This window comes from Macaca mulatta, chromosome 8 (assembly GCF_049350105.2).
Source record: "Macaca mulatta isolate MMU2019108-1 chromosome 8, T2T-MMU8v2.0, whole genome shotgun sequence".
Lineage (NCBI taxonomy): Eukaryota > Metazoa > Chordata > Mammalia > Primates > Cercopithecidae > Macaca > Macaca mulatta.
Window position 1 is genome coordinate 95,700,610 of NC_133413.1, and position 15,009 is coordinate 95,715,618.

General features: G+C 37.1%; 1 protein-coding gene across 6 annotated transcripts in view; it reads left to right on the forward strand.

Moving 5' to 3' along the window:
- Window positions 1-8,596: 8,596 nt before the first annotated feature.
- The window catches only part of LRRCC1 (leucine rich repeat and coiled-coil centrosomal protein 1), a 41,135-nt gene continuing 34,722 nt past the window's right edge, over window positions 8,597-15,009 (forward strand). For all 6 annotated transcript variants that reach the window (XM_001096398.5, XM_015145625.3, XM_077943854.1 and 3 more), the window contains exons 1-4: window positions 8,597-8,752; window positions 10,958-11,163; window positions 11,469-11,534; window positions 14,285-14,452. In XM_001096398.5, coding sequence (XP_001096398.4) covers window positions 8,655-8,752; window positions 10,958-11,163; window positions 11,469-11,534; window positions 14,285-14,452 — 538 coding nt within the window. In that variant the 5' untranslated portion in view covers window positions 8,597-8,654. The remainder of the gene's footprint in view (window positions 8,753-10,957; window positions 11,164-11,468; window positions 11,535-14,284; window positions 14,453-15,009) is intronic.

Sequence of the window (15,009 nt, forward strand, 5' to 3'; positions counted from 1 at the left end):
TAAAACTAGGGACAAAGAAATCATGTTAAAATGGCAGTAAAATGTCAATATGCTTTAAAAATTCGTTTCCACTTTTGTTTTTAAAAAAGAGATATTTTTTAACTTTTAGGTTTAGAGGTACATGTGCAGGTTCGTTTTATAGGTAAACTGCATTTCATGGGTATTTGGTGTACAGACTATTTTGTCACCTGTGTAATAAGCATAGTGCCCAATAGGTAGTTTTTTGATCCTCACCTTCCCTGAACCATCCATCCTTAAGTAGGCCCCAGTATCTGTTGTTTCTTTCTTTGTGTCCATGTGTACTCATTATTCAGCTCCCGCTTATAAGTGAGAACATGCAGTGTTTGGTATTCTGTTCCTGTGTTAGTTTGCTTAGGATACTGGCCTCCAGCTCCCTCCACGTTGCTGCAAAGGACATGATCAGACCAGGTGTGGTGGCTCACGCCTGTAATCCCAGGGCTTTGGAAGGCAGATGAGGGCGGATCACCTGAGGTCAAGGGTTTGAGACCAGTCTGACCAATGTGGCAAAACCCTGTCTCTACTAAAAATACAAAAATTAGCCAGGCATGGTGGTGTGCACCTGTAATACCAGCCACATGGGAGGCTGAGACAGGAGAATCGCTTGAACCCAGGAGGCAGGGGTTGCAGTGAGCCAAGATCTCACCACTGCACTCCAGCCTGGGAGACAGAAGAAGACTCAGTCTCAAGGAAAAAAAAAAAAAAAAAAACACATGATCTGATTATTTGAAAAAGAAATATTTTGGAAAGGAAATTTTGTGAGTAAATAAATTTGCTGTAATAGAAATTCTTTTCATATTTATAAAAGTTTATTCCTATAGTGTTAATTTTTCCATTTATTTGTCTATATTATAATTATAATAACCACAGTTTTTAAATATTTTATATATTTGATATGGTTAATTGCTTTCTTTATTTTTCATCAAAATACCATTTTTGAAATGACATATATTTTGAAATAATATTTTCAAGTTCCAGGAAAGCTTCTGTTGGGACTTTTATTGTGATTGAATGAAACGCGAGGTAAGTTTTAGGACAATTGATATGGTTACAATCATGATGGTCTGAGTATCATTTCTAGACAATAGCAGGTATACTTTTAATGTTTTATTGGGTAACACTGCTGTAGGATTTTCAAAGGTATCCTTTATTAAGTTACAATTGTTCCATCTGTTCCTAGTTTGTTAACTACTTTTTTAATCATGAAAAATTACTTTTAGTTCTTCATTGAAATGACCATATTCTTTATTTTAATTAATAAATTAATTTAGGATTTCTTTTATTCTTTCCCTTTTTTATTTCCTTGAAAGTTTACTGATTTTCAGTCTTCAATGCTGTTATTATTCTTGTTATGTAATGCATTTATTTAAAGTTATAAATTTTCCCTTATGAATTATTTTGGCCAACTTCCACAGATTTTGGAGTGGGATAACAGATTTTTTAATTGTGTTGTTAATATTTAATATTTGTACATATTCATGGAGTACATATGCTATTTTGTTACATGCATAGAATGAGTAATGATCAAGTCAAAATATTAGGGGTATCTACCACCTGAAGTATTTTCTTATTTCTATGTGTTAAGAAAGTTTAAGTCATCTCTTCTAGCTATTTTGAAAGATACACTACAGGCTGAGCGCAGTGGCTCACACCTGTAATCCCAGTACTTTGAGAGGTCAAGGTGGGTAGATCACTTGAAGCCAGGAAGTCTAGACCAGCCTGGCCAACATGGCAAAACCCTGTCTCTACTAAAAATACAAAAATTAGCTGGATGTGGTGGTACACACCTGTAATCCCAGCTACTCAGGAGGCTGAGGAAGGAGAATCTCTTGAACCCAGGAGGTGGAGGTTGCAGTGAGCCAAGATCTCGCCACTGCACTCCAGCCTGGGAGACAGAGCAAAACTCTGTCTCAAAGAATAAGAAAGAAAAAGAAACATACACTACATTGTTGTTAACTCTAGGCACCCTATTCTGCTATCGAACATTAGAACTTACTTCTCCTAACTGTATGTTTGTGCTCATTAACCAATCTCTCTTCATCCATCCTCCCCAACCCACACACACTTCCCAGCCTATTATCTACCATTCTTTCTACCTCCACCTCCATGGGATCAACTGTTATAGCTCCCACATATGAGTGAGAACATGTGATATTTCTCAATCTGTGCATAGCTTACTTCACTTAACATAATAACCTCCAGATCCATCCGTGTTTCTGCAAATGACAAGATCTCATTTTTTTAGGGCCAACTAATACTCCATTGTGTTTACCACATTTTCTTTATGCATTCATCTGTTGATGGACATTTAGGTTGACTCAATATCTTTGCTATTATGAATAGTGCTGCAATGAACATGAGAGTGAAGGTATCCCTTTGATATAATGATATACTTTCCTGTGGATAATTACCCAGTAGTGGAATTGCTGGATCATATGGTAGTGTTATTTTTAGTTATATGAGAATTCTCCATACTGTTTTCCATAGTGGCCCTATTAATTTACATTCCTACCAACAGTGTATAAGAGTTCCCTTTTCTCCATATTCTTGCCAGAATCTGTTACATTTTCTCTTTTTTAATAAAAGCAATTCTAACTGGGTAAGATGATATCTCATTCTGATTTTGATTTGCATTTCCCTGATGATTAATGACAAGCATTGTTTTCATGTACCTGTTGATCATTTGTATGTCTTCTTTCTAAAAATGTCCATTTGCGTTCTTTGCCCACTTTTTAATGAAATTATTATTTTTTTTACTGTTGAGTTCCTTGCATATTTTAGATATTCATCCCTTGTTGGATAAATAGTTTACAAATATTTTCTTCCATTCAGCAGGTATCCTAACTCTTGAGGGCTTTCTTTGCTGTACAGTTTTTTAACTTTAATCCCATTTCTCTATTTCTGTTTTTGTTATCTATGCTTTTGCCGTCTTAGCCATAAAATCTTTGCCTAGACGAATGTTCTGAAATGTTTTCTCTGTTTTCTTCTAGTAGCCTTATAATTTGGAGTCTTACATTTAAGTTTATAATCCATCTTCAGCTGCTTTTTGTATATGGTGAGAGATAGTAGTCCAATTTCATTCTTCTGCATGGATATCTGATTTTCCCAGCACCATTTATTAAAGAGGATATCTTCTCTACAATGTATGTTCCTGGCACCTTTGTCAAAAATCACTTGGTTTTAAGTATGCAGGTTTATTTCTGGACTCTCTATTCTTCTCTATCAGTCAATGTGTCTTTTTAAATACCAATGTCATGCTGTTTGGGTTACCATAGCCGAGTAATATGGTTTGAAGTCAGGTAGTGTGATGTCTTCAGCTTTATTCCTTTTGCTCAGGATTACTTCAGTTATTCAAGCCCTTTGTTGATTCTATACACCAATTTTATGATTCTTTTTTCTATTTCTGTGAAAATTGACGTTGGCGTTTTGATAGAGATTGCATTAAATCTGTAGATTGCTTTGGGCAGTATGGTCATTTTGCCAAGGTTGATTCTTCTGGTACGTGAGCTTGAGATGGCTTTCTAATTGACTGTGTACTCTTCGATTTCCCTCATCAGTCTTTTGTAGCTTTTCTTGCAGAGAAAGGCTGTCTTTCACCTCCTTGGCTAAATTTATTTCCAAGTATTTCATTTTTGTAGCTATTGTAAATGGGATTGCCTTCTTGGTTTCTTTATCAGCTTGTTCATTATTAGTGTATAGAAATGCTACATTTGTGTATGATGAAATTCTATGCTGCAACTTTCCTGAATTTATTTTTCAGATCTAAGAGTTTTTTGGTAGAATCCTAAAGTTTCTTTAGATGTAAGGTTATGCCATTTGCAAACAGGGACAATTTAACTTTCTCTTTTCCAATTTCAGTATCTTTTTATTTCTTTATATTGCCGATTACTCTAGCTATAATTTCCAGTAGTATGTCAAATACGAGTGCTGAAAGTGGGCACGCTCATCTTGTTCCAGTTCTTAGAGGAAAGGATTTCAGCTTTTTCCCATTCAGTATGATGTTAACTGTGAGTTTTTCATATATGGCCTTTATTATATTGAAGTATGTTCTTTCTATGCCTAGTTTGTTGAGATTTTGTATTATGAAAATACTAAGTTTTATCTAATGCATTTTCTGCATCTTCTGAAATGATCATATGGATTTTGTCCTTCATTCTGTTGATATGATGTATCACATGTGTTCATTTGCATATGTTGAACCATTCCTGCATCCTTGGAATAAATTCCACTCGATCATTTAGTATCTGTTTGATGTGCTGTTGGATTCAGTTTGCTAGTATTTCATTGAGGATTTTTGCATCTGTTCATCAGGGATATTGGCCTGTAGTTTTCTTTACTTTTTGCATCCCTGTCTAGTTTTGGTATCAGTGTAATGCTGGCCTTGGAGAATGAGTTAGGGATAATTACCTCATGTTCAATTTTTTTGAATAGCTTGAAGAGAATTGGCTTTGGTTCTTCTTTGAAAAATTGGTGGGAGTCAGCATGAAGCCATCCAGTCCTGGAGTTTTCTTTGTTGGAAGACTTTTTATTACTGATTCAATCTAGCTACTAATTATTGGTCTGTTTAGGCTTTCTATTTCTTCCTGGTTTAATCTTGGTAGGTTGTATGTATCAAGGAATTCAACCATTTCTTTTAGGGTTTCCAGTTCATTACCATACAGTTGTTCATAATTGTCTCTGACACTCTTTTGTATTTCTGTGGCATCAGTTTTAATGCCTTCTTCTTCATTTCTGATTTTGTTTACTTGTATCTTCTTTTTTTCTTGGTTAGTCTAGCTAGTGAATTTTGTTTGCATGTTATCAATTTTGTTTATCCTTTTTTAAAAAAAAATTTGTTGATCCTTTGTATTTTTTTAAGCTTCTATTTCATTTAGCTCCGCTCTGATCTTCATGATTTCTTTTCTTCTGCTAATGTTGGGTTGGGATTCTTCATGCTTTTCTAGTTCCTTGAGGTGCATCATTAAATTGTTTATTTGAAATCTTTCCTACTTTTTTGACATAGGCATTAATTGCTATAAATTTCCCAGTTAGCATTGCTTTTGCTGTATCCCAGACATGTTGGTATGTTGTGTTTTGATTCTTACTGGTCTAAAAAATTTTTTGATTTCCTCTTTAATTTCTTTCTTGCTCAATAATTTGGGAGCATGTGCTTTAATTTCCATGTATTTGTGCGGTTTCTAAAGTTCCTCTTGTAATTGATGTCCAGTTTTGTTTTAATGGAGTCTGAGAAGACACTTTGCATTATTTAATTTTTAAAAATTTTGTTAAGCCATTTTTTGTGTTCTAAAATATAGTCTATCCTGGAGAATGTTCCCTATGCTGATGAGAAAAATGTGTATTCTCTGGCTCTCGGATGAAATTTTCTGTAAATGTCTGTTAGATCCATTGGGTATAAAGTGCAGTTTAAATTAAACATTTTTTGTTTGTTTGTTCGTTTGTTTATTGTTTTCTGTCTAGATGATCTATGTAATGCTGAGAATGGGGTGCTTAAATTTTCCCTACTATTATTGTGTTGGAATCTCTCTCTCCCTTTAGATCTAATAATATTTGCTTTATACATCTGGGTGCCTTGGTGTAGACAGCATATATGTTTAGAATTGTTATATCATCTTGCTGAATTGATCTTTTGTTTGTTTGTTTGTTTGTTTGTTTGAGACGGAGTCTCACTCTGTTGCCCAGGCTGGAGTGCAGTGGTGTGATCTTGGTTCACTGCAACCTCCACCTCCCTGGTTCAAGTGATTCTCCTGTCTCAGCCTCCTGAGTAGCTGGGATTACAGGCACATGCAGTCAACCCTGGCTAATTTTTTGTATTTTAGTAGAGACGGGGTTTCACCATGTTGCCCAGGCTGGTCTCAAACCCCTGAGCTCAGGCGATTTGCCCGCCTCGGCTTCCCAAAGTGCTAGGATTACAGGCGTGAGCCACTGTGCCCAATCCCTTTATCATTACATAATGACCTTTCTTGTCTCTTTTTTAAACTTACAGTCTATTGTGTCTAACATTCATATAGCTATTCCTGCTGGCTTTTGGTTTCCATTTGCATAAAATATCTTTTTTCTTCCCTTTACTTTCAGTCCATATGTGTCTTTACAAGTGTGATGAGTTTCTTCTAGGCAGAATATTGTTGGGTCATTTTTTAATCCATTAATTCAAGCTATATCTTTCAGGTGGAAAATTTAATCCATTTACATTCAAGGTTATGATTGATATGTGAGGGCTTATTCCTGCCATTTTATTAATAGATTTCTGGTTATTTTTGTATATTCCTTGTTCCTTTGCATCTCTATCGTTGTTTATGATTGTAGTTTGGTGGTTTTCTGTAATGGTAATATTTGAGTCCTTTCTTTTTCTTATTTGTGTGTTTGATCTACCAGTGGACTTTCTATATTTGTGTGTTTTCATGCTGGTAAATATTGTCCTTTTGTTTCCGTATGTAGGACTACCATGAGCATTTTTGTAGGTCCAGTCGACTGGTGATGAATTCCCTCAGCTTTTGCTTATCTTGGAAAGCCTTTATTTTTCCTTCATTTATGAAGGATAACTTTATTGTTTACAGTGTCCTTGGCTGGCTTTTTTTGTTTTTTTCTTTCACACTTTGAATTTATCATCCCAGTCTCTGCTGGCTTGTAAAGTTTTTGGTGAGAAACCCACTGTTAGTCTGTTGAGAGTTCCGTTATAAATGACTAATTTTTCTCTTGCTGTTTTCAGAATTCTTTGTATTTGACTTTTAACAGTTTGACTACAATGGGCCATAAAGGAGACTTCTTCTTTTCTTTTTTGCAAAAGAAGACATGCAAGCAGCCAATAAACATATTTTTTAAATGCTCAACATCACTAATAATCAGAGAAATGCAAATCAAAACTATGATGAGATATCATCTCGCAGCAGAGTGGTTTTTATTAAAAAGTCAGAAAATATGAGATGTTGGTGAGGTTGCAGAGAAAAAGGAATGCTTACACACCATCAGTGGGAATGCAAATTGCAGCCATGGTGGAAAGCAGTTTGTTGATTTCACAAAGAACTAAAAATAGAACTATCATTCAACCCAGGAATCTCATGACCAGGTATCTAGCCAAAGAAAAATAAATTATTTTACCAAAAAGACACCTGCATTCCTATGTTTATTGCAGCACAGTAGCAAAGACATGGAATGAACCCTGATGCCCATCAATGATAGCCTGGATAAAGAAAATGTGGCACATATACACCAACATGCAGGCATAAAAAAGAACAAAATCATGTCCTTTGCAGCAATATGGATGAAGCTGAAGGCCATTATCCTAAGTGAATTAACACTGAAACAGAAAACCAAATACTATATGTTCTCACTTCTAAGTGGCAGCTAAACATTGGATATGCATGAACACAAAGATGGGAACAATAGACACTGGGGGCTCCAAAAGGGAGAAGGCAGAAGTTGAATAACCACCTATCAAGTACTATATTTACTATTTGGGTTACAGGATCATTAGAAGCCACAAACTCAGCATCATGCAATATACTTATGTAACAAACCCGCACATGTACCCCCTGAATCTAAAATAAAAAATAAGATGAATCTTTTTTTTTTAAGAAAACCTTTTTTCATTGTATCTGTTTGGGAATCTTTGGGCCTCCTGTGCCTGGGTGTCTAAATCTCTTGCTAGACTTGGAAAGTTTTCATATAGTATTTTGTTGAACCGCTTTTCTAACTCTATTGTTTTCTCCTTGCCTTCTAAGACTCCAAAATTTTGAATATTTGGTCACTTTATGGTGTCCTATATGTCGTGTGGGCTTTGCTCATTTTTTAAAACATCTTTTTTATTTTTGTCTGTATGAGTTATTTCAAAAGGAAATAGACCACTTCAAATGGACTACTGCACCATTTTCTCCGTTTTAAAATATTACTATGCCTTAGGAAGCAATCTAGCCAGGAGGGTTATTTGACCTCATACAGGTATTGCTTTCCCTCCTGTAATGCCATTTCATCCAGAGCTCCCCTTGACCCAGCAAGACTCTATTCAGTCATCAATCACTTCCTTTAGAAAACGTACCCACTACCCATATCACTCTAGAGTTGGTTTAGATGTCCTTGTGTTATTCTTAGCATTCGTCATACTGTATGGCAATTCTGTTTCCTCTATTGAACTGTGAATGTTTCCAGGAACAAGAATAAGTTTCATCTTTTTCTTCCTCATACAGGGAAGTGACTACATACAGTAAGGCATCCCACAAATGTTCAATGAATCAACAGGAGGTGCAATGGCCAGTGGAACAATTTATAGGTATGTAAGACTATGTAAAGGAACGTAAAGCCAAACCCTGTGAAAACCGCATTCAGAAGTCAGTCGGCTACTAGGTACACAGGACAAATCCATTCATTCTCCAACTCCTACACGCCCGGGAAGCAGTTTCACTTTACAGCAAGTTGAAGAGTAGCACCCGCAGATGCCGTAAAAGGGAAAGAACTCCACGGTGGGGACGAGGATTCCAGTTTTGCGGAGCCGTCAGGGCGGGAAAGTTCCCGGCTGTCAGTTGGAGGGTGGGTCCTCGCTCCGCCCCCTCGGGCCGCACTTCCGCGCTTCCGGGAGGCGTGTCCTAAGCTCAGGGACCCCTCGCTGGGTGCCGGTTAAGACCCCGCTCCCCGTCGCCGGTGCTATGGAGGCGGCGGCGGCGGCGGCGGAGGCGGAAGTGGAAAACGAAGACGGCGACAGCAGCTGCGGGGATGTATGCTTCATGGACAAAGGCTTGCAGAGGTAAAGGGCCCTCCGCAGCTGGGAGCGACCCGCGCATTCGCCAGGGCCGGGGCCGGGGGTGGCTGGCGGCGACAGCGGAGCGGAGGCGCGGCACTGCTTTACCAAGACCATAAGTGAACGCAGTCTGGCTTTCGGCCTCCCCACTTCTCCAAAACTGCTCTGCCGAAGTGCCAGGTTGAATGAGCCATGGATGGATGTCTTCCCGCCCCTGTCTCCTGCCCAGCATTTCACACGACTCTGCTTAGCCTTGAAACTGCCCCAAGACCTTGTCCTCCACCAGCTTATGACCACTGTTTCCTTCTGCTGGTTTTGCTTACTTATTCCTTTGCTTGCCGTTTAATTGTTGGTTTTCTCGTGTTCTCTCGTCTTTCCTCTTCTTCCCTCTGAAAAAAAAAACCTGCAGGATAGTATCTCTGGCAGCTATGAGCGGACAGTCGCAGCTGCCTGTTAGTTTTGCCTCAGTTCTCCTTGCCTCCCTTCGAAATCATTTGTCTGTTACAGAACACTGCAATACATATAGTCATATACTTTTTGAAAGTACTAAACTTACTATATTTAGTTCACCGTTTCCCTCTCTCGAAGCCCCGACTTGTGCAAAGCGTATGAGGCACTTGGTTCTGCAATTCTGTAAAGCAGGTCTCCGCCTGCACTTGAGGCTCTTTAGTCTCGACTCTTAACATTTCTCCACTTACACTTTATTTAGCTGTACTGAGCTACAGGCAGTTCCATAGCAGACTTCTCTGTGCCTTTGCATATGCCGTTCCTTTGTAGCGTGTCCTCTACGCGAACTTTGCTACTGATAATTAAACATCTTGTTCTGGATTCTGATTTAAACTTTGCCAGATGATCCCAAGAAGATGGTGTTCAAGGGACATTTTACATTTCTATTTAATACTAGCTGCCATTTACTGAATGCCATCTGTGTGTGCATGTTATATACATTATCACTAATCCTCACGGTAATTCTACAAGGTAGTAATTTTTCTCATTTACAAGTGATGAGTGAGACTCAGAGTCTATTGACAATTTGTTCATCTTTAAACACTTCGTAAAGAATGAAGTTCGGATTCAAACCCATTTTCCGTCTAATTTCACTGTGCTTTTTCTACGATCTCGCATTATCTGCACATTATTAATGTCGAGAAACTGAAATGTGTCAGAAAATAAATGACTGTCATTAAGAGCATGTGTTGATAGCATAAGGTCTGGCACTAAGAAAGAACTCAAGTAAATGACAGGGCGGGATAATTGCGAAATGCCCCAGATAGTAACATTTAAAGGTTGCTAGTCTGAAATTTGCAAATGCTTCCCTGCTGTCAGAGTTAAGTTTCCTACAACTGTAAGATAGCTGCTACTGAACCTACAGCAGATGCCCATGACATTGTGTGTCCCTGTTCCTGGCTGTATCTCCCATCCAGCAACTCCAAACCGTGTGCACTGTAGTTTATGTTCCTGGAACTACTATCTTCAGGAGAAGCTTCAGTTTTAAATAGTAATTGGAGTGAAGAGATGAGTTCTGTTTAGGGGAGATCCATTAACTTTTAACAAGGGAGAATAGGGACTTTTTCAACAGAAATTGCAATAACATGGTTTCTTTTTGAAAATGCAATAGACTGTGGATTAAATAGCTATTGCACACGAAGAAGAAAATAAAGTTATAATCTCCAGCATGAGATCTGGATTGACATACGCTCTGTTAACATAACTGCAAGAATTTGGGCAAGCTATTTAATTTCTATACACTTCGGTATCCTTAAGATACCCACTGCTTAGAGTTATTGTGAGAATTAATTGAGGTCAGAAAACTGAGGCTTAAGTTGTCATTTGCTCAAATCACACAGCAAAACCGTGGTAGAATGCAGATTCGAACTGGGATATTAAGATTCCAAAGCCTTTACAGTTATTAACTATTATTCAGCACTGCCTTCAATATATGCTGATGACTGCATATAGGAGTTAGAAATGCCCACTGTCACTTGCCTCCCTTGAGCGGTTTCTCATTTGTATAAATAATCCAAAATACTTGGTTGTGTTGTAAGAAGCACTGTGTTTTGTGAGACATTTCAAAGGTACCACAAATAGGAAAGATTTCATTCTACAATGAATAGAGCACATATTTAGTATCTGCATGCTGTTTGGTTAATTTTAGTTATTTGGTCATGCTTTTAAAATCTTTTTTTTAATAATATATATTTTCTTTTGTAGCATATCAGAATTATCTTTAGATTCAACTCTTCATGCCATCAATCTTCATTGCAATAACATCTCCAAGATCGAAGCCATTGATCATATTTGGAATTTACGACATCTAGATCTGTCATCTAATCAAATAAGTCGAATTGAAGGGCTAAACACACTGACAAAACTTTGCACATTAAATTTGTCCTGCAATTTGATTACAAAAGTAGAAGGTTTGTAAGCGATTTTCTTATAACACTTAACATAAGGAAAATGATTTAGGTCCTTTTTTTTCCCAAAAGAATGGAATAAATATTATCAGAAACTCTTAAAAATTGAGTCCAAAACTCATTATACAAAATATTTTCTCCAAAAAAGTGTCAATTTTTTTAAAATTCTGTTTTTTCTAAATGCCAATAAAAGTGATTTCGCTGTTACCAGACTGGAACAGTCTGAAATAACATTGTAATGCTATATCTCTCTAATTAATTATTTAAATTTTATAAAGGCTTTATTTTATTTTACTTTTTTTTTTTAGGACTTGAAGAACTAATTAATCTGACTAGACTAAATTTATCATACAACCACATAAATGATCTTAGTGGTAAGTAGAAATGCTTATGTTTTCTGTATGCTAAATGTTTTGCCGCATGTGATAAGTTAACAGCTCAGCTAAGCATGTTGGATATCTCTGAATATTAATCTAATTTTTAGCCAAAGAGCTCATCTACAGAGTGTATTCCAGTCATAATTCTGTTTTGTTGGTGCCAGAACCACAGCTGAGTACAAAATTTAGAAGTAAAAACCAAGGTAATCAGTAGCAGGAAAAACTTGATTGGAAAGGATCCAGTTTAAGGGAATATGTTTTAATTTTAGCCAATTAGTCAATGTACTGTTATATAGAGAAGAATAGTTCCAATAGAACTTTCACAGTGGTAAAAATGTTCTAATCTGTGTTCAGTATGGTAGCCAGTAGCCAAATGTGGTTATTGAGCACTAGAAATATAATTAGTGCAACTTAAGGACTGAATTTGTAATTTTACTTAATTTTACTTCGAAAATAAAAAGCCACGTGTAGCTAATGGCTACCATGTTGAACAGTGACATGCCGCATTCCAAAGGCTGTTGCAAGTTAAGGAGCAAATAAAATGATATTTTCTTTTTATCTGTAATACAGCTAAGAAGATTTTCAAAGTGTTGCCTTTTTTAATTGATTAAAGTGATGTAGCTGATAAGTTGAACAGTTTCATAACTATTCTTAGAATTATCTGTTAGAACTAGCAGAATTCCTCTAATATCTTCACAATCCTTATCAATATTTGAAACAATCTGATTCATTGGTTGACTCTTCTCCCCCACTAAAAGAACACTACCCTGTGCCAGCTGCTTAGTATGCAAAAAATAAAAAGACCTAGTTTGTACCCTTAAGCTGAAGTAACAACTGTATTTTAATTTTTTAAAACCTTTTTTCCTCTAAAGACGTGAGGTATTAGAACTGAGTTTCACCGGGCGCGGTGTCTCACGCCTGTAATCCCAGCACTTTGGGAGGCCAAGGCGGGTGGATCGCCCGAGGTCGGGAGTTCGAGACCAGCCTGACCAACATGGAGAAACCCCATCTCTTCTAAAAATACAAGAATAGCCGGACTTGATGGCGTGTGCCTATAATCTCAGCTACTCAGGAGGCTGAGGTGGGAGAATCGCCTGAACCCGGGAGGCAGAGGTTGCAGTGAGCCGAGATTGCGGCATTATACTCCAGCCTGGGCAACAAGAGTGAAACTCCATCTCCAAAAAAAAAAAAAAAGAAGGAACTGAGTTTCAACCCTGGCCTTGTCATTAATTACTGTGTAATGTTGAGCGAGGTGTTTACTCTTTGGATGCAATTTCCTTATCTAAAAAATGTGAATGGATAAGATAGTTCATTCTCTCAGTACGTGTTTATGAAGATCACTGTATCAAACACTGTCTTATAGTGATGCAAAAACCAACAACAATAAGTAAGATAAGTTACAGGGCTTACATTATAGTGGGGAAGAAAAACAACCCCCAAAAAAATCAGCAAAAGATTTGAACAGACACTTCCCCAAGAAGATACATAAATGGCAAATAAGCCATGAAAAAAAAATGGTTGGAATCCTTAGTGATTAATGAAATACAAATTAAAACCACAATACCATTTCACCCCTAGAATAGCTAAAACAGTGACAGTGCTGGTGAGATTGTGAAGCAGTTGAAACTTGCATACATTGCTGGTAGATTTAAAATGGTACAACCACTTTGGAAAGGAGGTTTTTGGTTTTTTTTAATTTGAGATAAAGTCTCGCTCTGGAGTGCAGTGGTGTGATCCTGGCTCACTGCACTCTCTGCCTCCTGGGTTCCAGCGATTCTCCTGTCTTAGCCTCCTGAGTAGCTGGGACTACAGGCATGCTCCACCATGCCCGGCTAATTTTTTATATTTTTAGTAGAGACAGGGTTTCACCATGTTGGCCAGGCTTGTCTTGAAATCCTGGCCTCAAGTGATCTACCCACCTCATCCTCCCAAAGTGCTAAGACTACAGGCGTGAGCCTGTACTGGCTGTCACTGTGCCTGGCTGAGTTTGACAGTTTGTTATTGTTATAATGGTAAACATAACTCTTAAATATAATTGTGCAGTCTGACTCTTAGGTATTTACCAAAGAGAAATTAAAATGTGTCCACTCAAAGACCTGTACGTGAATGTTCATATGATTACATGGCTTTTTATATGGTTTCTCCATTTTGGAGAAAGTTCTGAGGCAGAAAAAGAAACTAAGTAGTTGAAGGGTACGCTGCCATTGTACAATTAGTACTCGTCCATGACAGCTGCAGCTGAAGTCCAAGTTGGGCCAGGCACCAATAGCAACTGCTACAAAATGTTCTAGATAAGCTTGTGTGAGAAATATTACCAGGGAATTAAATGAATGCTAATGTATTTATTTTATATTCAAACCAGCAAAATTGAAGTGTACTACAGGGTTTGCTTATATCTGCTAATCAAGACTGATGTGTTGAGGCAGCCTAAAGCCATTGCTTTACCTTTTTCTCATATGAGTGTGTGCATCCACCTGGGGAAGTTCTTTTGATTTATTTTGTTTTGAAGAGAACCAGAGCCCAGGAACCTCGGGGACTAAAGCCTCAAAGAAATGTTAAACTTGTGTTTCTTCAAAACAACAAATAACTTTACCGATAGCCTATTCATTAGATATAGCTGTTCACAGCAAGATCTTATTAATGCTGCCCGTTTGCCTCTAAAAGTATAACCTATCTAGCCACTATTTCTAATTAGCTATTGGAAAGACTATTGCTGTGGCATTTAAAGAATTATTTTCCTATTGCAGGGTTGATTCCCCTTCATGGAATTAAGCATAAACTTAGGTATATTGATCTACATAGTAATTGTATAGATAGTATCCATCACTTACTTCAGTGTACGATAGGATTGCACTTCCTGACCAATCTTATTTTGGAGAAAGATGGAGATGATAACCCTGTCTGTCGACTACCAGGTAAAAACAATTAATTTAATATTTTTTCTAATAGTTAATATTCAGAGCTTCCTTATTTTCCTGAAATTGGCATTTGTGACCTCATTTTAGTCTTCAGCTTTGCAACATTTTCTATATTGGAGAAAACATGGTTACAAATAAAATTAGTGTATTAAGACTAATGACTGTTACAGAACACAAGATTAACAGTTCAGTGATTCTCCTATTTAGGCAGTTTCATATTTGATAAGTGAATGCCTCAAAATTGTATCATTATGGTACATTCTATTAATAATAGTATAATACTATGCAGCCACAATAAAGAATATAGCATCTCTTTATCTGCTAATGGATAATTATGTCCAAGATACATTAGGAGGATGAAAAGCAGGTTGTAAAGTACTGCATACAGTAGGCCACCATTTGTGTGAAAAGGGTAACACACATACACAGACACAAACATTATATACATACATATATGTGTATGCATGCATGTGTGTGTGTGCTCAGTATGTACATAAAACATCTAGAAGAATACACACTTTTAAAAAAATTATAATATTGGCTAACTCCAGGAA